At 43.8% G+C, this 24,125-nt stretch overlaps 4 protein-coding genes across 8 annotated transcripts in view; 3 read left to right on the forward strand and 1 right to left on the reverse strand.

Moving 5' to 3' along the window:
* Window positions 1-5,185: 5,185 nt before the first annotated feature.
* On the forward strand, window positions 5,186-10,356 carry echdc2 (enoyl CoA hydratase domain containing 2). Of its 2 annotated transcripts, XM_072389880.1 has the most exons (11): window positions 5,186-5,531; window positions 6,162-6,229; window positions 6,343-6,430; window positions 6,532-6,618; window positions 6,709-6,801; window positions 8,462-8,518; window positions 8,625-8,687; window positions 8,776-8,900; window positions 9,670-9,720; window positions 9,786-9,833; window positions 10,033-10,356. In XM_072389880.1, the coding sequence occupies exons 1-11, from the start codon at window positions 5,291-5,293 to the stop codon at window positions 10,108-10,110; spliced, it is 999 nt and encodes a 332-aa protein (XP_072245981.1). In that variant the 5' UTR covers window positions 5,186-5,290; the 3' UTR covers window positions 10,111-10,356. The 2 variants fall into 2 exon arrangements, with proteins under 2 accessions (XP_072245981.1, XP_072245982.1); XM_072389881.1 differs by lacking the exons at window positions 9,670-9,720; window positions 9,786-9,833; window positions 10,033-10,356 and adding an exon at window positions 9,110-9,634.
* Window positions 10,357-10,405: 49 nt separating this feature from the next.
* zyg11 (zyg-11 family member, cell cycle regulator) lies at window positions 10,406-18,645 on the reverse strand. The gene is made up of 18 exons (XM_072389882.1): window positions 18,177-18,645; window positions 17,884-18,049; window positions 17,008-17,219; window positions 16,590-16,907; window positions 16,348-16,461; window positions 16,143-16,259; window positions 15,928-16,068; window positions 15,590-15,766; window positions 14,988-15,052; window positions 14,717-14,816; window positions 14,575-14,625; window positions 14,311-14,472; window positions 14,076-14,123; window positions 13,788-13,985; window positions 13,644-13,696; window positions 12,803-12,900; window positions 12,365-12,559; window positions 10,406-12,275 (listed from the first exon to the last, which is right to left on the reverse strand). The coding sequence occupies exons 1-17, from the start codon at window positions 18,198-18,200 to the stop codon at window positions 12,375-12,377; spliced, it is 2,229 nt and encodes a 742-aa protein (XP_072245983.1). The 5' UTR covers window positions 18,201-18,645; the 3' UTR covers window positions 10,406-12,275; window positions 12,365-12,374.
* Window positions 18,646-18,665: 20 nt separating this feature from the next.
* Window positions 18,666-20,366, forward strand: coa7 (cytochrome c oxidase assembly factor 7). The gene is made up of 3 exons (XM_072389889.1): window positions 18,666-19,059; window positions 19,167-19,307; window positions 19,705-20,366. The coding sequence occupies exons 1-3, from the start codon at window positions 18,954-18,956 to the stop codon at window positions 20,148-20,150; spliced, it is 693 nt and encodes a 230-aa protein (XP_072245990.1). The 5' UTR covers window positions 18,666-18,953; the 3' UTR covers window positions 20,151-20,366.
* Window positions 20,367-21,254: 888 nt separating this feature from the next.
* ralgps2 (Ral GEF with PH domain and SH3 binding motif 2) overlaps window positions 21,255-24,125 on the forward strand; it is a 57,986-nt gene continuing 55,115 nt past the window's right edge. For 2 of the 4 annotated variants that reach the window (XM_072389883.1, XM_072389886.1), the window contains exon 1: window positions 21,256-21,498. The gene's annotated coding sequence lies outside the window, so the exon portion shown is untranslated. Of the gene's footprint in view, window positions 21,499-21,728; window positions 22,421-24,125 lie in introns of those variants that run through there. The other 2 variants (XM_072389887.1, XM_072389884.1) reach the window with 2 other exon arrangements.

Raw genomic sequence — 24,125 nt, forward strand, 5'->3', positions numbered from 1 at the left:
AAAAGAAAGGATGACTAAGCGGTCCTAATTAACGTAATTAAGCCAATGAAGAGGTTGAACAATTATTGTGACAACATTTATACAGAGTTCATTACCAGACATAATTTCTGAGCTAAAGATGCATCTCAAGCCTCTTTCCTTCAGGGGCCACACAGATGACATTAGCCTTTGAGAAGCACTTTAATTGCAACCAGTGAGCCACCGTGATCTTCTTTTCCTCAAGGCATCATTAAAAATATGGGGAAATCACATTTCTTGGCTTTCTTGTTGAGTGTTAGATAAAAAGATCAATACCATGATGCATTCCACTGGCCAGCAACAACCTCAGTCCAGGAAAGTAATTGTCAAGGCTGACTAACCATATGGAGACTATGCAGACACCTGAGGGCTTGTGGCTGGATATTGGTTGGACACTTAAGCCAGAGGTTTCGCGTTCCAGCTGAAATTGCATCAATCCACCTTAGACTAGAACTTGTGTTACCTCGTGCCTCACTCCATTTCATTTACATCTTTGAGCTTGCAGTGGCTTTGGGGGGCGAGGTAGAGGAGGCCTATGAGTGCAAAAAGTAGAGGGAGTGCAGGGAGCTTGCAGCAAATGTAACTGGAGAGGATTTGGGAGTTGAGAAGGCCTACCAACAAGGAATCAAAAACCTGAAAAGGAGAGTCAGAGGCTCTGCTTCAAGAAAAAGAACTCTGCCAGAGTCCTATGGGGGTAAATTACATTTAGAAGTCGAGCCAGGGATGACGCAATTCACAACAAAACCCTCTTGAGGTTATGTGGGCCTATTAGCGAAATATGAAGACCAACAGCTCTGCTATATATTTCTTCTATATGTCTAACTATTCCGTCTTTAAGCCATGAGTTTTAGGAAAACAAGATGAAGCAGGTTCATGAGCTCTAACAAAAGTGCTACAAAGACAGAAATGGGTGTAATGATCACCCATCTGAAGGAGACATCTGGGGTCATAAACTGCTTTAAGTAATTAAGGATGAAAAAATGATCAAAGAGTTGTTAGATGATCACATAGACAGGAAATTTAAAAGATTAGCTTTAAAAAAATGACTTCATCTGTTGGGCTTTTATCTGTTCTTTACATTTTGCTCTGAAATATTGTGCAGTTCTGCCTCTTCCATAAACTGTACGCATGAAACAATGTTAGACGGCAGAAGCAGCCTCTAATGTTCTCACTGCTCACTGACATGCAACCTGTGGCCAGGGAACTGAAAGAACTGAAAGGGTTCAGATAGACAACAGTGCTACACTTCTGACACAGACGCCCTTTCATTTCAGAGCTGCTGTGGTCAGGCACGATTATCTATCTTTTGTCTGATGTATTGTTATTGAAGCAAAGCTCCAGTGAGTGCATATAGCTGCCTGGAGAAAAACGAACCTATTTGATCAGTGTCGGTTTCCTTCGGCCTGTCTGCTCCCTCAGTCATGAGTTTTGCTGCCTAAATGGCTTTGCTGGATCGTGTTTGCAGATAACAGCCTTGGTAAAGCCTGGCCATCAGAGTCATTAATGTAACTTTCCTCCCTGACAGCTCCAAATGGTGTCAGCTTCCAGAGGGGCTTGTGTGTATGTCCATGTGCAGGAATGTGTGTGTGTAAGCTCGCAGAATGTCACGTGTCGGGGGTACATAATTCTTGAATTTTTGTGTTGTATGATCATGTGAGCTGTGCCGTGCTTGTCTTCATGGATGTTACCTGCCTTTGTGTATGTGTGTGAGTGTTTGTGGAGAATGTGTGGGCCAGGCTGAGCAGGGAAACGCCATTATTTTTTAATAAGGGTGTGTTCAGTGTCATCTGTCAACCTCTGTCTGATCCCCAACCTAAGAGGAGGTCCACCTCTGCCGTTGGAGGTGTCACCTTTGCTTCACATCTATCACCTCACATGTTTAGTTTTTCTTTGGTGGGACGTCTGGACTAAATAATGGCAAGTGGAACTCTCTCCTATCAGCAGATAATACTCAGCATCGACTGAGCTCTGTCTCAATACTTTTCTTCAGTGTAAAGACATAACTCTTCCCTCCCCTTTTCCTCTTGTGGCTCAGTATGGTCGTAACTCTTCTTCCATCGTGCCCCATCTTTCAGGCTGCGAGCCTGATGTTCTTTTTTCCGCACATAACCAGCTCCATCATTCTAATGTAATTGAACCCGAAGCACAGTCATCTATCAGTCAGTCTTGACTGCCTCAGTGCCAGGTGCTGGATTTGTGGATGTGTGATCTGGGTAGAGTGATGATTAAACATGAAGAGACAGAACATGTGGATATTATATTTTATTTATGGCCCTTGATGGATCAGAATGTAGCTCTGAAGAGGACTCATTAGAAATTGGTCCAAAACCTGGTTTCTTTTTTTGTAATACTGTGCATGGACCATTTACTTTTCACAAATTTCTTGCTACGCAAACAGGATAAAGCTGGTCATATTCTGTGCCTTCTCTTCGCCATCAATGCTCAAAGTCTCAACTTTTCTTTTTAATGTGGTGCTCAGCTTTACAGATAAAAAGTTTCCTGCAAGAGATGTTAATCTTTAAAAATGTATCACAAGGTTTTTAACATTAAAAAAAGACAGTGTCCACTTAAAGGTAGTATTTTCTGGTGTGGAATAATGCAGATTTGTGCACTTGAAGTATTGCTGAGGTAATTGTGTAAGACATCAAATTGGGGGTTTGGTAAACATACAGGTTATCCGGTGCAATGGTGATCCAGAGGGAAAATCTTAGCAGCTCTTGGATGGATTTTCGCAATATTTTGTTCACACAGGTATAGTTCGAAAGAGTGGGGACATACTGCTGGGACTTTTCAGGCTCTTTGCTCTATCAAGAGAGCATATTTATCCACTCAACCCTGCTTTAATGCATTTTAAAGGCTTTAACAGACTCAAATAACAGACCCCCCTCCCCTCAATCCAGCACACACATGTACACAAATCAGTATCACCTCAAACAAAGATGTCCCTGATTTTCTTCATTTACGCCACTGCTTTTCCTTCTGCACACTACAAACAACAAATGTGTGACATTGAATGTTGCAACATCAAAAGAACAAAAAGAGCCTGACGTCAGGTTTTTTTTAAATAAGTGTCTATCATGCAAAAGCTCATGCATGCAGTTCCAGCCTACCAACGAGAATAATGTGTTAGTATCAGACACAAAGGTCAAACACATTTGCACTTGCCCTGAGCAGATTACTGTGCCAATTTGCTCTTGACAGACATCTCTGAAGATGAGCATCACTCACTTCCTGTGACTCATGCACGACCTCATACCTTATCACCAGGCTTCTCTGCTCAAACTGGGCCCTAAACTACGCACTCCTGATTCCGACAGAATAGAGGACAAGATAGAGAAATAGAAGAGATAACCTTTTTTTTTTTGGACAAGGGTGGGCTCATGTGTTCTGGACAGCAGTCTGTCGGTGACTCTGGCAGGTGAGGAAGGAGAGACCAGGCAAAGGTCCATGGTGAAATGATATTAAGGATGAAGAAGAGCAACAGGACAGAGTTTGTGATCCTATATTGAACCATCTGATACAAGGCTGACCCCTGCAGGACTGGAGGAGAAAGCTGTGTGGCTGTCATCAGATGAGGAGTAAGGAGTATTCGATGCTTGGCAACAGTAAAGACAGCAATTCTGTTCAGTTGAGGCCTCAAAATGTTAAAACATATAGGTCCAGGTCTCGGCCAAAGGTGGGTGGCGAGTATATACCTCCATTTCACTCACTTAAGTACAAAACTACTTCTCACTTCTGATTTTGTCGTGTTTGTCTCCGAGTCTGATCATGGTGTGATGCGTGTCCAGGCATCTTGTTCAGGATTAAACTGTCTGCGTCAGTCAGAGTCCATAAGGTTCCATTTCTGTCACTCATACACCCTCACACTCAAACTGCCAGCGTCATCTTCCATCCCCTGTCCGTCTCAGGGCTCACACAAGAGGAGGAATGAAAACCTGCCAGACATCAAATCTGGGTGACCTGTTCTGCTCTAGATCCCTCAGGTAACGTTTCACCCGACTGCAACAGAACCTACAAGCTCATGTCAATCTCTCTCTACCTTTACTTCTCAAATGATGCCTTGTCAGAGATATCATTTATTTCTTTTTGCCGATCTTGCAGCCTTTCTTGCTTTATTCTTTCAGTCTAACCTATCCGTCTCTTCTCAGTGGTCAAATGTAGGTGAGTAAAAATGTGTTTAGTATGCATCTGTTCAGTAATTTCAATTTAATTTCACCCACTTCATCCTGATCCGACACAATTACGCACACACACCCCCACCTACACTCTGCAGCCTCTGCATCTATCATTAATTTACATCTCAATTACAAATTAATATGACTCATTACCCAGAGCCAGCGGCATCAGCGTTATAATTACAAAGCGTAAACAAAGTCAGACAGCAATGAAGCTAATGTTGAAAGTTTGCTGTGACAGATCAAAAGGAATCCCACTGATAAGTAGTCGATTTCTGTTACAGTATGTGGGTCACATGCACACGGATAAACGCACAGGCTTGGCTCTCTCATATGTATCTGTTGTGCCATGAGAGCCACTGTCTAAATGCGTGATTGCATAACTTGTAAAGACCTGCTCAATAATGGATGGGCAGACGAGACATAAACAGCCTGATGGAAAAACCTTACTTCAGTGAGTTGCTCTGTCTAGACTGGACACACCAGAGGCATGGGAGCAGGCTCGAGGACAGAGTGTACATACTTATTCATACTAAGGGGACCAAAATCTGTTCACACAAGCACAATGTGGGAATTCAGCTCCCTCTCTGAGGATCACAACGTGGTCTGCATCACATTAAACATTAAAACGGTTTCAGGTTAGGGTAAGGTTTCAGTTTAAGGTCAAGTCGTGAGCGTCTGTGTGAGTATGAGAGTAAAGGGGTAAACTGAGGAAGTAAAAAATACTTTCACCATCGCAAAATGTTCAATTTGAGTCTTGAGGGAAGTGATGACTGTATCTCAGAACAATTGTTTCACTTCATTAAAAAAATACCAAAAAGCAAACCATTGACTTCCACGTTTTTGTCCTAAGAAATAACAATAAAATATATATAAATATCATTATCACGTTTTAACCCAGGTGAGTTCTAACTTGTTTGAGGGACTTTGGCAATTTGTTCCGTTTTACTTAGTCGCTGTTTGACAGACAGGTCCAGGAGACGCCAAGTCCCTCCTCTTCCAGGAAAAAACCTGTACCAAACTTCCTGCTGTCGGACTTGGACTTTTTTTGGCCACCTTCTTGCCTCCGGAGGCCAAACACGAAAGGAAAGGCAAGGATGACAACTCTACTTTGCAGACTGGTAGTGCCGAGGTGCTCGTGGTGGCGGTATCAGGCTGTGAGTCTGCGCGAAACACACCGCCGAACCGCCCACTCCTCCAACCGACCCGGAGTTCCAGTGCTGGCCCGGAGCGACCGCCCTCTGACGGGCTGCAGCCGCGCTGACAGCCGCAGGCAGCACACACAGGCGGCAGGTCCCGCAGAGGTGCACTTTACGCGGTTAGAGGGGAAGGATGAGGGTAGGGACATATTAATTGTAACTCATTATTGTTGTACTAACTGTACAATTAAAGCCTGTCTATTTAACTTTGTATTATCTTACTTGCTCATGGAGTACAGGCAGTATTCCCACCGACGATGGCAGACCTATTTCTGGATAATTATTAGAAAAAGCAGCATGTGGCATTAGGGGGGGGGGGGCATCCGTACCTGGATCGAAGTTAGAGTGGTTTCAAAGTTTGTTCTTTTTATTACTACCAACACAATGATTCACAACAACTCAAATATACACTTTCTCCAGGCTTTTTTCTACACAGAAACTGTGTTTTGAAAGTTATGCTGTCCCATTAAAATATAAGATCTCCTCTTCCAGGGAGCTCTGGTGAGGCCGGCCACATAAAACAACAGTTTTAACTTAAAAACTATTGCATATAGGAAACAAAATATAGAAGCCATACCAAGCAATTCCAACACAAGTTTCACCTTCAGTGCTGCCAGTTGAAAAGCCGGGGTTCTTCCGTTTTTAAAAAAAATCATACGAATGTGTTTAAATGATTATCAAAATCATCTGTCTTAACTGTTTCATCATGTCAGGAGAAAATAATTATGGAAAAAACCCAAAACCTTTCTTCTTGCTTCCTCTTTATCAGGGATAGTCGAAGTGTTAATGTGCCGACACAGAGCAAGAAACGCTCTCGGCCACGCGTTTGTCTCACAGGTGAGCAGACCCCTACAGCTTTCATGCACTTACACACAACATGCGCACACTGACTGAGCCCTAGAGTCCCCGTGTATGTGTGTGTGTGTGTGTGTGTGTGTGTGTGTGAGCAGATGAGGGAGGTGGTGTCCACTCTGTCCAGTGACTCAGCAGTGAGGGTGGTTGTCTTCAGGAGTTTAGTACCAGGGGCCTTCTGTGCAGGTGAGTGATCTCGCACATGTCAGAAACACATCAGGGAACCTGGCACCAACCTGCACGTGGTAATAGTGTGTGTGTGCATGTGTGTTCTGATGCCTGCGTAGGTGCTGACCTGAAAGAGAGAGCGCTGATGAACAACACCGAGTCTGATCTGTTTGTTCACAGCCTGCGCTCCCTCATGACTCAAATAGGTAGACAGGGAATCATAGATGCATTTCCAGCTGCTGAAATGTGCACATGCAGCTTTGAACTTTCCTCACTTTGTATTTACACTTTGGCAGCGTCCTTGCCCACGCCGACCATTGCAGCGATGGACGGTGTCGCCCTGGGAGGTGGACTGGAGCTGGCCTTGGCCTGTGACCTCCGCACTGCCGGTGAGTGGCATCACCCTTCAATAGCCTCGCCTATCTTCCCTCAGGTGAAATTCATTCAGTCGGAAAGGCGGTGTCATGCTCTCTTTGCAGCTGTCACCAATCCAGTCATATCAGATCAGTGGCCGGGTCTACATAGGACGGTGGTGAAAGCAGCGCTTAGGGTCCACTTAGGGTCATTTATCTGGACAGACAACTCCCAAGTCACTGTTGATTGGAGCTGGGGTCCTCTTCCTGGGTGTTAGAGAACTTCAAGGAGTCACAAGAAATATTCAAAGTGCTCACTGGATCATTAATAAGTCAGAAAGAAGAAGAAGAAAACCTGTCTACTTTTGTACTGTGAAATTTGGAGGACCTTTAAAACTTTTCAGATGAAAGAATCTGAGAGTCTGATCGGCCTTCGCTGACATGTAGGCACACGTGATCAGTGATGTTGGCTCAGGCCGGGGGCGCCTACCTTAAACAATTTGAAATGTTATTGAAGCCATTCATTCATTTTTTTTATTTGTGTAAAAGTTTGAGCAACATTTCTGTTGCTCTGACTAGAAACTGATCTCCAGATGGCGCAAAAAGTTAAAGATGAAAATTATTTCTCGGTGCAACATTACTGCCTTTATTTCAACTTTTGTTTAGAGTGAAAAAAAAATAAAAATGAAAGTACCGCGTTAAAGTTTGTGCACCTCCAGAGATTTTTACTCCCTGGTAACTATTGTCAAGCTCTCAGACCCTAATACAGTTCACTTGTCACTCAAAGTCCACAATAGACGAGGAAATCTTTTCTATTTCACTGCATTTAGTGAATGAACTATTTTCCATCATCGTCACATTATTTTTCCCTCATTAGTAAGTGAACCAAGCTCACAGTGATACAGATTGCACTGTGTATGTTATAATCTGTGAAGTATGCACAGATTATTGTCTGTGAGGAATGAGATAACTGAAAACAATCTTAAAGTTATGCTGTGTTCACGTAACTCTGAATGACCCTTTGTTTGACCAGATGACAGCAACACACGATGCTGTATTTTTGCCCAAATAAATAATGTAACAATATGGTTGGACAGCACTGTGTCACAAATTAACCAAAGTTCTAATATCGAGCTTTTTCCTGTGGCTCGATGCACTTTTCATACACAACGCTTCCATTTTTTTATTTGAGGATGGCGTTGTTGAGGTTCCTCTGGCAGAGGTTCCTTTTCTGATGTTCCATTTGAACTCTCCCACTTGGAACTATTAATCCTGGAATCCTGACCTCTCAGTTCAACGAGAGCAAACCATTGCCTGCTCACCTTTTTCATGACACGCACACAAAAAAAAAGCAAGTCCTCTGAAGAGTAGCACAATGTAAACCAGTCTTCTCCTCCTTCTGAGATGCTATTACTTTGACGACGTGTATTACGCATCTGTGGCATTAATGATCTGTTAAGAGGGGCTGGGGGCTAATGAAAGCCATCTACCCAGCTGTTCATTTAGATTTTTCAGCGTGGGATTGGTTATATTAGGTGTGGCAGCTCGGTGATTGGTCGAGCATGGATGAGCTAGGCGAGCAGGTGTTTGCGTCTGTTGCAGTGACAGAGGCATCAGTCAGACTTTGCACCTTCCCCAGCTTAATGGCAGTCGGCAGCACAGACCTTCAACTGTCCTCCGTGTGTTTGTGTTTCAGCATACACCGCACAGATGGGTCTGATTGAGACGACGCGAGGGCTGCTCCCAGGGGCGGGTAAGACAAACGGAGGTCACAAATATGACCCCACCATCGCACTGATTCTCTTAGTGTAAAGACGAAGCAGCTGTGAAGGTTCACCTTGAAGTGGTTCATCCTGCAGGGGGCAGTCAGCGGCTGCCGCGGATGGTTGGCATCACTCTGGCCAAGGAGCTTATATTTACAGGTGGTGATACAGACACACCGGCATGCTGCAACAGGCACAGAATACAAGCCGGTGTAGTGTGTCACTCAGTCTCTCTGTCTGTCATCAGGCAGGCGTGTGGGAGGGCAGACAGCTCTAGAGATGGGCCTCGTAAACAGAGCTGTGGAACAGAATCAGACAGGAGACGCTGCCTACAGAGAGGCGCTCAGCCTGGCCAGAGAGATACTGCCCCAGGTTAGCATGCAAACACTCAGTTTTCTCATTCTGCCACAGCTCAGATACAGGTGTGTTCTGCCTCGTCCTTCAGGCAGGCACGTGGTCTCCTCCCTCTCCTCCGAACAGCTCATCTCTTCTGCTTCTTGTCTTCCTCTTTTCATCTTGCCTTCCTCCCATCCTGGCGTTTTCTTCCCACCTTCCCTGGCTTTGCTCTCCCCTCTCTCCAGGCCTCTGTCATCCCAGATATCTTTCACTCCAGTTCAGATGCTTGCAGTCAGCGGGGCCAGAGTGGCAGTCAAGTGGAGAAATGGACCACAAATAGCACTACACACACACACACACAATAACAAAAAAAACATGCTTGAACTGGTGTGGATTGAGTGCCTGATGGCAATCTTGCAATGAATGAAAGTGGGATAGAACAGAGGAAATGATAGCTGCTATGAGCCTGTTGACCTTGATGCTGTGCCATTGTGTTGCACTTATCCAGTGTTGGGTTGTGCTGGCAGCAGGCTTATCAGGATCTATCAGACATCCCACTCTTCAACTGCATATTACAGTTCTTCTTAGGTTTCTACGGAAAGTTCTCAAACTACCGCATTTATCTTATTGAACAACTTATCAACTTATCACTCATCAACAAGATCAACCCCCTAACTTGGGGTTGGGGTCCTGAAGCACCAAAACTGCAGAGCCTCCAAAAGATCCTGTCCTCGACTATGAAAAGTAGGAACTTTATAGCCGGTGTATCACCGAAATGTAACACTCCTTCACTTCTGTTGCTCAGGCTCCTATTGCTGTGCGGATGGCAAAAGAAGCAATGAATAGAGGCATTGAGGTATGCAGAATCTTCAATAATTTTTTACAGCAAGAAAAGGAGTGACTGAAATGTTTCTCTTCCAGGTTGACATTAGTTCAGCAATGGCCATAGAGAGGATGTGCTATGCTCGGGTAAGTCTGTCAGAGCTGTGATGTTTCCACAACACTCTTTGTTACTTTCTGGGTCAGGAATTTTCCTTTACCCTAAATTCCAAGACAACCCAGTTTGTTGTTAGCAGTCTGTTCACTTCAGTTGGGCGCAGCTCTGATGCTCACAGCAGCTGGAATTAGATCATCACCTGCCCACTGCTCGCCTTCCGTCTTTTTTCAGGTCATCCCCACGCGGGACCGACAGGAGGGTATGGCAGCCTTCATGGAGAAGAGACCTCCGCAGTACACGGGAGAATAAGACGTGTCACTCCGACGTGCTCCCATGTATGCTCTCTGCTCTCAACAAACCCGTGGCAGAGAAACCGTTACCAGCGACTGAGTTTCTCTGCATTAGTTTGGGTGACGTTGAGTGTTGAGGCTGACTGAGCTGATTTTTTTTTTATTAGATACAAGATGGCAATGTGTTAGAACAACAAAGGTGTTGATATTTTCAGTCTTGACTTTGTAGGTGATGATCTTTGGAAATGATTGAATTAAAAGGAAATGATTGAATTAAAAAAAAAAAAGGCAACATTCCCAGTTGTTATCCCCAGTTTATGGCAATGTACATTCTTTATTTCCAAACTTGAGAACACGACTGCGCAGCAACATGGCACAGTCTCAGCAGACATACAGTATATCTTGGCTTTTTGTGCCTTTTCTGTTTGAATTAGATTCTTTTAAAAAATAAAACCGGCCTCTATTCAGGGCGACGTTCAGTCGCCCAAATAACAATCCAATTAATGGGGAGCAACGTCGTGCGCTCCTGTTCGCCCTGGTTGAAACCGACGATCAGTCTTGGGCACGTGCATAAATAGCAAGCTAATACAACAACGGATTTAAGAAAAATAAGAAGGCCATGATTCACTGAGCAGATGAGGTGATGCAGGTACGTTTTGCGGACAGCAGTTGGAGTACCTTTTTGTAGCCCGATATATTATATTTATTTCCATTCACATACATCTAGCCATTATTACAAGCCCTCTGAGCTGTCACCCTGATCTAAATTGCCTCCGTTATCACAGTCCCATCAGGGGTTAGACAGTATTTTGTAAAAAAAAAAAAAAAAGGTTGGTATTGCTTGCATAGAAAATGGTGACAGGGGCGTTAATAAAGAGCTGCAGGAGTAAAGTGTGGGTGGTGGCTTCTCTGGACAGCAGAGGTACATGTAAACATGCCAATATCACACAACCAGTAATTTTCTCTTAAACATATTTCTTAAAACAAAAAGAAATAAGACGTACTATAGAATATTTTCCATGCAACCAATTCAACAGTTTCTTAATAACTATATCTTCCCCACGGTCTATTATGTACAAATTACATACACTCTTGGAAATGCAGATACTTGTACTGACGTACATACACACATGCTCACACTGAAGGGCTGTCTCGGTCTTTAAGACTGACACACAGAGAGCCAGCGCCAACATAATATATACACAAATTTCTCAAAGAGAAAACAGATGCGCCTCAATACATTACATCTATCATGAGTAGAGTATGCTGCTCACATGTTATTGTCACCGTTGGCGTCCGGAGGAGTTAATCTGGACTAACCCAGACTCAGTGGACTGTGGGACTCAGCCTATCCTGAACATTCTGCTTTCGAAGCTGCTGGTTTTGCCACCGACACGACTGATTGAGAGCTGCAAATGTTCAGAAGATAGCAGTAGACTGGAGATTCTCAAACGTCTCTCTGATCTGAGTTTTCACCTGGAATATTTGGAACATTTAAACCTACTGAGCACACCCCTGGCAGGTCCTCCGTCAGTTCATTTCAAAGGCATTGGCTGATAAAGACTAAATGAAGAGGGGAGCGACTGTAGTATTGCAGACCCAGAGGTGAGGATTTCAGTGAATGGAGCGCTGCTATAAACAAACAAGCAGGCATTTGTAATATGAATAGAAAAAGCACTCAGACCAGCATGCTTGAGCTCACAGCAGGGTCATGCATACATTGAAAGATTAAACCAGCCAATTCAGACAACCAGAGCACGTGGCAACGTTATAAAGACTGCAGGGAAGTGACCCTCAGCTCAGTTGTTGGGAGCTAAGTCCCAAACTGAGATTTACAATTATGCGCTGGCGTGTTTTTGGTACAAAGATGCCGAAGTTTGCCTAACAAAAGCAAGCACAAACACAATCTCCAAATCGAGCTTAACTGACTGACAGCTTATCATAAGTTTTAATCGTAGAATTTGCACACAAAGAAATATTTGTTTAGAAACAAACACAAAGGAAATAAATAAGTTTAGTGTGTGCAAAGAATTGCAACGTCTCTGTCCTTTACTCTCGTTTACTTTTTAGGCATCTGTCAGCATTTGTGTGCAAGATGTGCATGCACACACACACACACACACACACACCATCACTGTTGTAAGACCCAGTCTTTTGTCCTCTTCTTGATCAGAAAGCACCATTCTGAAAACAAAGATCATGTTAAAGGATGAAAAACTCTTCATCTATTGTGAGCCTGAGGCAAAAGTAGGCGGCTTGGCGTGCGCCTTTACCTCTGTTGGGTTACTGTGGCGGCGGCCGGCGACCTGTGAGCGCGGGTTGGCCTGTGCGAGCTCTGTGGCGCTGCAGGCTCTCCAGGATGCTTTCAGCCAGCAGTTTGACGTCTCTGTGGGTCTGTGGGTGTGTATGAACGTGCTCCAGCTGCTGCAGACCGCCCTCCTCCAACAACATGCTGCAGTAGCGAGGGGCTGCAGACACGTGGAAGCACAACATTGAAGAGCATTGTGGGCCGGGGAGCAAGGCGCTGGTGGAACTAATTAACTGATTTCAACTTCTTTTGAGTGCATAAGTGTGTCCATCACCTGACATACTGTGTTTGATATACCCTCAGTGATTTTTGGCGGCCCCCAGGTTGGGAACCACTGGATTAGAGAGGCATTTGGTTTTTATTTGCATGTATATTTGTGTTTGTGTGTGAGAGGGCGTCTCACCATTCTTGCTGCACACATGTTGCATGGCCCAGGCAGCCCACAGCTGGACACCGGGCGTGTGAAAACACTCCAGTAGAGGAAAGAAGGGGTTAAAAGACCTGAAGAGGGAGACAAAGACAGTATATTTTAAAATTCTGAATATTTACCTCTGTGAACAATACTTTGAAGCTGAGTAAGGGTCATGTTTCATTTTGGCACTCTGACACAAATGCAAGGTTAAGGCTACGCATATTCTCTGAAAACTCTAGAAAAAAAATTGGACCCTTTTCAGTGTCAGACGACTACAAACGTTTTGATCGTGTCCAATTCTGATTGATCTTTTAGGTCCTGAATAAACAGACGATTCATATAAACAATTTGTCTTTCCTTTGTTCTTGCCACAGGTTGCGAGTGACGAAATTCACTGGTGAAATATCACTAATCAGGAGAGACGATGGGAATCTTTTCTTTTAACCCATTCAGACCTGTGTATCAATTCCCATGTTGCGAGGGCATCTCAGGTCTAAGTTCTGCTGCCTCTCAGGTGGGAAAATACTTCATTACTTCACTACATTTATTTGACTGCTTCAGACAATGTTTCTTTCAGAAATGGGATCACTGCACACACTAAGAATTAAGAGCTAATAAATACAGTTCTGTGACTGATTAAGCTACTCAAGTGTTAATGCATAGATTAGCTTGAAAGAGAACTAACTGGAAGCTATTTTGTCTCTTGGTAATTATGATAGACCATGTCTCATTGTTTTATAGTTTTAAAAATGAAATAAGCAATCAATGCTCGACAGTCACATGAGACATTTTTCTGCACAAAGTAGATTTACTTCTAAAAAGGGCATCTCACCTGTAGGCTACCATTTCACACTCTGGTGGAGGCCACTTCATAATTACAGCATGCTAGAGAGACACACAAATTATTTACACTCAAAACAACCTTTCACACATATATGGCTGTGACTGACTCATAAGCGGTTCTACTCAGTCCTACCAGCTGCTCAAGCAGTGAGGACCGAAGACTGGGGCTGAGAGTCCAGGCCTCCTCTCCACGTGATGTTAGATGGGCAAGGATGCCTGCAGCAAAGTAGCTGACCTCCACCTCCGGGCTGTGCAGCAGAGTGCTGATGTGGTCCAGAAAGCCCTGAACCATCAGCTCGCCATGCAGCTCTCCAACCTCTGCTATGTTGTTCTACAAAGCAAAAGGAAGAGAGGCAATCGTGATGTCTTAAATGTATTAATCCAGTCAACGTTTAAGCTAATGAAAGGGCAGTAAACTCACCAGAAGGCCGAGAACCTTCTGCTGTATAGAAGATTCATTGGGGAAGCACTGCAGAGAGGGGGAGGCACAAATATAAAACAGCAGCGAGTCATCAAGACCTACAGGAATATGCGTACGTACGAACGGTGAAAAACACATGATTAACTGTGATGATTAACGTTGACAGAAATCTGCTACAGAAACTGAACGTGGGCCTGAATGTTCATTTTAAGCTCATGTTGATATTTCTGCGTACCTCCAGAACTTTAATGAACAGATCCAGCCCCTGGTTCTCAATAAAATGGCGGCAGGTTGTAGGCGATTCATCAGTGAGGTTCCAGAGTGCGCTCAGTGTGAATTTGAGGGTTGCGTCCACCGAGCCCTGAGTTGCCTTCTGGCGCACAATGTGAAGCAGTTGCTGCGGGCAACAGAGAGAGAATTTGTGATGAAAATTGGCCGTTTTGGTAAATTAGCAAAGACAAAGAGAAATCAGTGACTTAACCAACGATGGGAAACATACCTTCACTATGAACAGCTCTGCTCCTAGCTGGGCGGTCTGCTCTGTGGACAACTGCCAAGAGCAAACGTCGATGCTTATGAATTATCCAGAAGATAGATTTAGAAGAACTGAAAATCTGACATTAACGAAACACTAAATATACCTTAGCAGCCAGTATGGAAATGATGGCGACAGCCATTCTCTGCATGTTTTGGTCTTCATGGTTGCAGAGCCACTGCATCACCAGTTTAGCAGCTTCAAACCTTCAAAACAAGAAAACGAGGCAAACCATTTGCATTTCAGATTTCCCCTTTGACTGAAGATGTTAGATTATAGCATGCGATTTATTTAACGTTGTGCTGCAGCACATTTTTCAGACATAGTGTATAGCAATCAGGCTGGAGTGTTCACATAACAAAAACTGTGTTGCTCACCTGTTGAATGGAACCTCTTGCAAAATGCGATCACTGCACAGAGACAGCAGGCAGTTCTTCTGCAGCTGTGGAAGGAGAACGCTCATCAGCCAGTGTTGCAGAACATGAAAAACATGTCAGAAGGTCCTCACATGACAGTCTGCCAATGCAGCTTTACTGTCAGCTCTGTCAGCAACAGAGGCCCAGTGAACAACATGCACAAAATGGCTACAAGTGTAATGAAAATAAATCCTGAGCTAACATTATGAACAGGTTTAACTTCATCATCACTACCATTTCATGCATTTTGTGTAGTTTATCCTACTTTTCATTTGGTGCATTTTGAATCTCACTGCAGTATTCTATTTTCTACTCAACATTAACATGAATCATGTTTTCATAATGAATCCTTATTAATTATTTATCTACAAAAAATTCAAACATTTTTAATTAAGAGATGTTTTTACCGGAAAAGCAAAAAAAACAAAACGTGTCACTTTGTTTGTATCTCAAAGGAAAAAAAACAAAGAAAACTCATGGGAACAACTGTGTATGCAACTCAATTACGACTATTAGTCAACTCTTTTATTATGACTAAAAAAAAAAGGCAGGTATTAGGCTACCTGCTGGTGATTGGGGAAAGTCCTCATGGCCTCCAGTAGAAGCTGAGTGACGGTGCTCAACAGTCGGACTGGCATTCCTGCTGCCAGGTCCTGTTTCGTCAGGTTGAACACGCAGGCACTAGCTGCCAGCTGGACGTTTAGAGTGGCCGGGTGGTTCTTCATACCCAAAACTACCAGCTAGAAATGATGTAATTTAGACATGATGGAAAACTTGTAAGAGATCAGAGTGGAGGTATAGCAGATCATAACAATGCTACAACTAGTGTTTTCTTAAATATTATGAAAAGAAATTAACATTAAAAAATGTGCCCTCATGGAAGGAGGAAAAGCAAGTTTACCTTTAGGATATCAGGCCTTGGTTTCTCCATAACATGGGTGAGGCTGAACAGATGAAACAGAGCTTCTCTCACAAAACCCTCCCTCTCGCTGTACCGCCGCAATGCCTCGCAGACCTGAGTCTCGTTAGCTTCGCCTGTTACCTGCCCACACACAGAGGATAGTTTAGAAGACTTGAATTTCAGAGCATTTCTGATCTGAGTCTCTCTATTCCTACCTTCAAATTTCCTTCTCCAGAGAGGAAGTCAGAAAAACCAGCATCGGTGGCCAGAAGTCCCATAAAGGTCATCCCCGGTCTCCTCGCAACAAACGCCCTCACAGCTGCATCCGTCACCTGCGGACCCATAACTTGATGCTAGAACCTGTGCTTCACATTTCAGCTGCAATGCAAGTGAGAAACTGGGACAGTCTCTGAGACACACCTGTTTCCTCCCCGAGACGTCAAGGGAAACAAGGTTGAGCAGGATGGCTGGCTGTCGGAGCACTTGACGAGCAATGTCAGAGGTAAACTGCTTATCGTCACTAATGTCCAGGTGCTGCGTTGACAGGGTTTCAAGCACAAATAAGCCTGGGTTGTCAGACAATATGTTTTCAGATGCAATGAATAAACAAAAGCATGTTCATCAGCAGACAATATTAAACTAAACTAACCCTTCCCACTGACCTGCAGTACATCCAACTGACCAAAGACTCCCAGCAGCTGAACAGTGCTCATCTCCAGCCTCTTCAGCTGGTGTAGTGTTAGCGAACGCAACCGCTCACTCAGGCCCAGCAGCGGGCTCAGGTTGGTAACTGAGGTGTTGGAGAGATCGAGGCTCTCCAGCCGAGGCAGGGAACACACGTCAACAAGCCCAGAATCGTAAAAGTCCACATTAGCTAAAGAAAGGGAGCGCAGGCCCTGGAGTGAGCTGAACTGATACCGGATTGGTTCCTCCAGAGAGGACATGGTGAGACCAGTCAAAACAAGCCGCTGGAGGGATTCCTGCAGGATGTTTGAGGACAAAAAAAAGGTTTAGGTTATATTAACATGGAGGGGGTAGGTGGGTGGTTCAGTCACACAACCTGAGATGCTCTTTCTATACCTGACAGTATTTATTGGTTGCCAGACCCTGCAGAATGTCAGGAATGGTTAGGTCAGCGTTGACCCTGGCAGCATCCAGCTCCAGCAGTCTGTGAGGGCATAAGGCTCTCTGAAAGGCCTCTGCAGAGATCCGTGCTGTTCGGATGCAGGCTCGTCTCAGCCGCAAGTATTCACAGTTCCTAAACACACCCACTGTGCTGTCGTTCAGCAGACCTGCGGTGGAATAAACTTGTGTCAAGGTTCATCTTTGGGACCAACACAGCACTGAAGAGGACTGAGCATTTCATAAGGATGTTTCTGTTAAGCAAGGGCAGAGCTTTGGTTTGTCGAACAACATACTATAAAATTACAGTGACTCGAGGATGCAAACATTTCCTTATTTTAGTTATGAAACTGCAAGGGACATAGACAAGATATACACTCACAGCATACTTCCTTCTCCCTCGGTATCTAACCCATAATTGTTAGTCCTGTTTTAGTTTCGTATATGCTCTGTAAACTCAATGTTGTGAGTCTGAGCGCAATGAGATTTTACAGTCCAAGGGTTTTATATTAAGAAAGGAAGGAAGGAAGATGAAAGTTGCAATATGCAAACTGGAGGATGTAACTTTCTCTAAACAAGACTGGCTGATGAGCTGAAATATTTGAAAGCAACACAGGAAGCCCATGAGCTTGTCATAAGTGCAAAGATTCACATGAATGCATCTGAATTGAGATTCTAGTTGATTTTAATACATTCCGAGTGTTTAGACAAACTAGATCCATAATTTGCCTAATACATACTTATTATTTTTTGTTTTTCGCCAGCACGGAGATGATCTGTGAGCTCTTTACTTTACTGTTTATAAGTCACCAAATCTTGACTGACGAGATTTACCCTCAGTGGCCATCTTGGCCAGCAGCTGGTCTGCAAGCTCCTGTGGGAAAGGTACAGCCTCCCTGAAGCACAAAGAGCCATCGGGGCGCTTCACGCAGAAACACTCCAGATTTTGGCTCACATAGGTGAGACACAGGTCTGTCAGAGCCGCAGGAGAAGCATCGTCCTGAAAACGAAAGGAGGATGTTTGCTGAAGTAGGTGGACTCCATGCAATCTGTCGAAGTGTTATTTTGAAGTGTGAACATAATGAGTTCGTGACGTGTGTTCATTTGAGGCCAAAACTGAAACTTACCGTGTTTAGGAAACTACAGGCCATGGTTTAAAAAATGTATTTATAGTCGTTTTAGCTTATACGACCGAGACCGGTGTCTATATGAGGGCGAATGGCTGAGGTTTTGCTTGCTTGTTGTCGGGGGCCCTTGTTCCAAAACGTTTAAACGTACAGTGTTTACCTGCCTGGACTGAGGTTGAGCTAACCAGGGTGACAGTAGTCCGGAGCAAAAGACGAAGCGCGCTAAGCACTAACTAATGACAGCGACGGCTCGACCATCCAGCTAGCTCACTTGTTGTCGCCTCTGTGCTGGAGAATCACTCCCGGTGCAAAAATGTAGAAAACAGTCGAATGTGGCGGAATTCATGTCGACCAATTTCTGTCGCGACTGAAACTGTGAACGGAGGAAGCACTTGCGGACGTAGTATTCACGGTGAGCACTTAAGGCTATTTTTGACTGGGCCGTAAAGACAGACAGTAAACAAAGGTCACAGCACCGGAAGTACATTACGAGGGGGCTGGACTACGGAAGCCCGCAAAGGAGGCTTATGAAACCAGGAGGAAGTCACCGGCGGGGAAGTGTGCTCATGCTCCTGTGTTAAACAAGAAGAAACAGGCGTATGAGTGACTATAGAACAATTTCATAATAAATCTACGTACAACGGCAACCAAATTGTCAAGAAACAGCTTTTGTAACTTTCAAATAATTCCTCGTTTACCAAGGTCAAGAAGCAGCGGATGTAAGAAGCTGAGCATTCAACACATGTAATCCTTGTGCGGACGTACAACGGTTGAAATATGGCTGGACTTATAAACTTTGAAGATGAGAATGAAGTCAAGCAGTTTTTGGACAACTTGGGAGTGGAGTACAGTTTCCAGTGCTACAAGGAGAAGGATCCTGAAGGTAAACTCCCTGCGCTGTTCACAGATCTGTGGTGCTGAAACACCGAACCCTGTTATTTATGTAGTTATATCAAGCTTTCCGACGTGTTTTTTTCTTCTTTTCCTTAGGATGTCAGAGGCTCGCAGACTACTTGGAAGGGTTAAAGAAAAACTTTGAATCTGCGGCGCAAGTGCTGAAACACAACTGTGAGACGAACGGACACGGAGAGAGCTGCTATAAACTGGGAGCTTACCATGTCACAGGGAAAGGTAGTAAAACTGACACTTATCTATTCTGGTTTCTGCTTTCTCCCATATCTGCTATATTTCAGAGGAAACTACTGTACTTTCCACTATTCAACCTACAATTATAGATTAAGAAACATGAACTGCCCTTGCCTTAGAGGTATTTAGTGGTGTCCTTGCATTTTGCGTCACACAAAGTGGGAAATAGCATCAGGCATTCAAACGTTTAAAGGTTACATTTAAGAAGTGGTAACAAATTAAAACAATATGATGTATGTATGGACTCAATATGACACAGATAGATTTAATTTTTTCAACTACTCAACAATGTCTTATGAAGTAACTGCCTTCCACGTCATAGAATGTGTGTGTATGTTTATATGTGTACGTTTTTAGTCAGTCTCTCGAATCTTTTCGCCAGGTGGAGTCACGCAGTGTCTGAAAACAGCCTACTCCTGCTTTCTGCGGTCCTGCAACGCTGGTGGAAAGAAATCTATTGACGCCTGCCATAATGTTGGTCTGTTGGTCCACGATGGGCGAGCTCTTGAAGGAGGACCCAACCCCGCAACAGCTCGGCAGTACTATGATAAGGCCTGCGACGGCGGCTTCGCTCCATCCTGCTTTAACCTCAGTGCCATGTTCATTGAAGGTAATTCTAAAGGGCTGGCACCAGATATGAGTCTAGCTCTGAAGTATTCCAACAAAGCTTGTGAGCTGGGACACGTGTGGGGCTGCGCCAATGCGAGTCGGATGTACAAACTCGGGGACGGTACAGAGAAGGATGACAAGAAAGCAGAGGAGCTGAAGAATCGAGCAAGGCAGCTGCACGGTGAAGAAAAGGAGCGGCAGCTTAAATTTGGGGAGTGATGTTGACTTTCTTGTTGAAATAACCCGTGTTTTGATTCACCTACTGTTTGCTTGAGCAAACGACCTTGTCACGAGTTCAGAGGCTGGTGATCATGTGTTGGTTTTGAAGTGAAATGGTGAAATGGGGCTTGTAGGTGGTAAGACTGTGATAACATTGTCCATTTATATTGTATCCAAATAATGTAAATGTCAGCACAATAAATACATCTCAAATGATGTACTGTTATTAATTTTTCATTATGCTCCTGTGATTCCTGGCTTATAACGAATAGATTGAACGCAAGCACATGAGATTTAAGTGAGGTGGTGCTAAGCACGAAAAAAACGCAAGAACAAAACTAGAAACAACATTTTACAAAGCACAACAACCAAACAGAATACACAGCAACATAAAAGATAACTTGATGTTACAAAACGGTAAGACATTTAAGACATCACTAAATTCTTACTAAAAAAAATTTGATTAAGACGGCACACCGACAAATCACAATGGAAAAAATATTTTCAAAGAAAGTCTTTTTACATGTTGAGTTTTGTGAAATACGGGCTCCACAGAACATTTGTCGCAACGAAAACATTTTCTATTTTAAATGTGTGTTTGTGCTGGTTGCACATCAGGGTCACTGTGTTATACGGTCACTTTCAACTCAGCCATCTTCTTTATACCAGCCTTCAATGCTATTATGAATGAATATCCACTGTGAATGCAACAGTATATGTAAAAGAAAATCTCACTTATTGCTATCACAACATAAGATGTAAATAGACTTCTTCAACAAAATGTGATCAAACATTACACATCAAAGGGATCAAATTGTGAATATTCCTGAGTATTCACTGATGAGTGATGAGATCTGAAGCTAGAATTGGATGTAAGGGCAGTGTTCTTTTTTTTTTTTTTGAAAAAAACTGTAGGAGCCGATGCGGACATGACATAAATCAGACCACAAGAGGGAGTCAGAATCAAACACATGAACTTTGAGCCCTTTTCAAATCCAATCAGCCAATCAAATGGGACACTTTATCCTTTATGAAAGACAATAAAGGGGAATTCGATTGACATCACAACGCCAGCATGTTTGTAATATAGACAGATAAAAAAGATTTCCGCGCATAAGGAACCTAAGCTGGTGTGTTGCAGATAATGTGCAGACTGGCCCCGTTTGCACCTTGGAAGCTCCGCCCGTTAGCTGTGCGCCTCCGCAGCCCTCATTCAAAACACAACACAGCTGTTGCGAGGCACACCGTGGTTCCCGGAGCGTTATAGCTTAAAACGGTTAGCTCTCTGCTGTCCTCTGATGTACCCACTGGAATACCAGAAGCGCAAAGAGGAAAACAGCGCATCTCGGTGAGTTAAAGAACATTTTGAGGTCAACGTTGTTATAGTGTGACAAATAATTAAGTAATGCCCCCCCCCCAGCCGTCGAGTTAGCTAGCTAACGCAACGTTAAGCCCCATGGACGGTATGGGTGTGTTTGTTTTTATATACAGGATGCTCCCTTATCAAAGTAAGCCAGCGTGCATCAAAAGGAGGGGACACAGAGATCTGATAGAAAGCTCTAATGCAGAGACTGATCCTGGATTTTGCAATGCAGACTTTCTCTATGTGGGCGCAGTGATGCCTTTTAGCCAATATTTTATTTTCTCCTCAACCCACGTGAAGAAACGGTTGCCTTACCACACACTGTGAGGGAGCAGCGACGAGTTTGATGTAATGCCAGTCGTAAATCATGCGCTCCCTCTCCGAGCTAGTGAGTCGAGCTAGTTAGCGAGGTGCGTAACATGCTAATATGGAAACCTTTAGAGATGAGCGGGGGGTATCAGTGAGCTAGCATTTTCTCCATTTCACTTTGTTGATTGGTTACGGAACACATTAAGCGTCTGTCTTGGAGGACAAAGAGTTTTTGTAGAGCCGTTTGTGCTGTTAGCCCAGCCCCGCTCCCTTAGCGGCAGTACCCACTGCAGACTCCCTAATTCGGATAGCTCATTGGCGGTGAACCCCCTGCACAGTTGCCCTCCGGGGAGTGCTTTGGGTGTGGCGTGGGTTACCCACGAACAATACCGTGTGTAGCTTTGGGTTGGCGTTTCTTAGTCGTAGCATGTCTTCATTAGGCATCTGAGACGAAGAGGGTTGTTATTTTGAGAGTGGTGAAGGGATGATAAACGGGTTCTCGACCTTGTAGCCTAAAATCATTGAAAGGAGGGAAAGTTTCTCGGTTGAGCTCAGGAGAGTCCTCCCCAGTGCAGCTGGAAGGTGATTTTCAAATAAGGTAATCACATCACCTCACCAAAGCACGTTTCTCTGTGTACTGTGATTAATGTAATGTGATAGCTGAGAAATAATTCATGCAAATGATAGTATTCAGTTATCTCTCTTTTCTCTGTATTTTTCCTGATCTAAAAAAAAAAAGAGACATCCACCAGGAACAGGCATCGACCTTTTTTTACATTGTAATTTAGCCGTAGCAGGAGGTGTGTTAACCTTTCTGTTGTGCCAAACAGATGTTGGACGACATTGGTATAATAGGAGTCATGGGGCATTTGCAGACTTTGCTCTCCTGGAAACTACCTAGCAAACCTGCCAGCCTCCCACTTAAAGTTGATTTTATCAGTCTGTGTTCTCTCAATCAGCGCTGCTAATCATTCAGAGAGTCAAGTGGCCGATATCTAATGGTAATATAATGTTATGAATGCAAACTGATGGATACAATGTCATAATATGACAGCAGTTTAACGATAACAAATGACTCTGGGAAATTGTTGAGTTTAAAACATTTATTGTGCCACAATTACTCCTGTATTATCTCTATTTGTCTTAGTCATCCATCACGTGTTTGTACAGTCAGGAGTAAGTGCAAATATAAATGTTTATGGGAACTACGCGTACTTAGGTGGCAGAATCCTCTGGTTTTTCACTATTAAATCCCCAGCACATAACTCTCATTCAACACAGTCTTTGTCAGCGCCTGGTGTGACGTTGCTGTTGCCCGCTCCTCTCATCCCGTTTTACGAAGCACTCCAAGGAATGTTGCATATTGATATTTTGTAGGGCTGTGTTGAGCCGCTGTTCTCAGCACTTAACGTATGACCCTGGTGTCACTGGTTCAGACTCATGACTCGCATGCCCTTACGGTTCTGTGACATCGTGTTAGTCAGGAGAGGCTGAAACATTGTGTTCAAATACTACAGCTGAATGTATGAATGTAGCCACACCGAGCATCGTTTGGTTGAGTGAGCAGATGAGGCTACGGTTAAAGTTGAACACATGAAAACAAATTCTTTCCAAATGCTGGAGGTGTTCAGTCCTCCTGCTATCAAAGCAAGACTCTGCGTGGAATTCTTTTTGGTTTCCACTTCGTCCAGTTGAGTCTAAACCCAGGAAAGTAGGTGTCTTTTTCTCATTTTATAGTATAGCTCTTCAGTTAAAGTTTGGCCTTAATGACAGTGGTCAGTGTGCATCTGAAACAGTCCAAGTATATGAGCTTAGGTTTTAATCCAATAAAATACCGTTGATTCAGTGTTCTATATTGCATCAAGCTTTGCACCGCTCTTAAGCAACCTACAAGCTTATTTATGAACGCTGTATTTAATTATCATTGTGTATTTTTGAGCTAATCCTGTTCTTTGTCACACTTCCTTCTGTAAACAAAAACGTCATGTTGCATATCTGTTGCTTGCCAACAGAAACAGTGCGAGCGCCTAGAGGCTTTGCTCCATTTTACATTCGATTACATCGGCTTCTATGCTCCACCTAATCGTTCGTGTCACTGGAAGAATGTAAGGCGATAATTAAAACATTAAGTCATGTTGCAGTCAGAGAAAGCCATGAACACCTTTGCAGACGTTGCCCAAATACAGATTTGACTCCAAATTCAAGTTAAAATCAATCGTACCCACTCCCTTTAATGTAATTTGAGTAGCGTGCACTATTAAGAAGCCTTCCTTTCATATATAAGCATGCCTACTCCACTTTCT

Source organism: Leuresthes tenuis, unplaced genomic scaffold (assembly GCF_036924035.1).
Source record: "Leuresthes tenuis unplaced genomic scaffold, fLeuTen1.0.hap1 SCAF_7, whole genome shotgun sequence".
Taxonomy (NCBI): domain Eukaryota; kingdom Metazoa; phylum Chordata; class Actinopteri; order Atheriniformes; family Atherinopsidae; genus Leuresthes; species Leuresthes tenuis.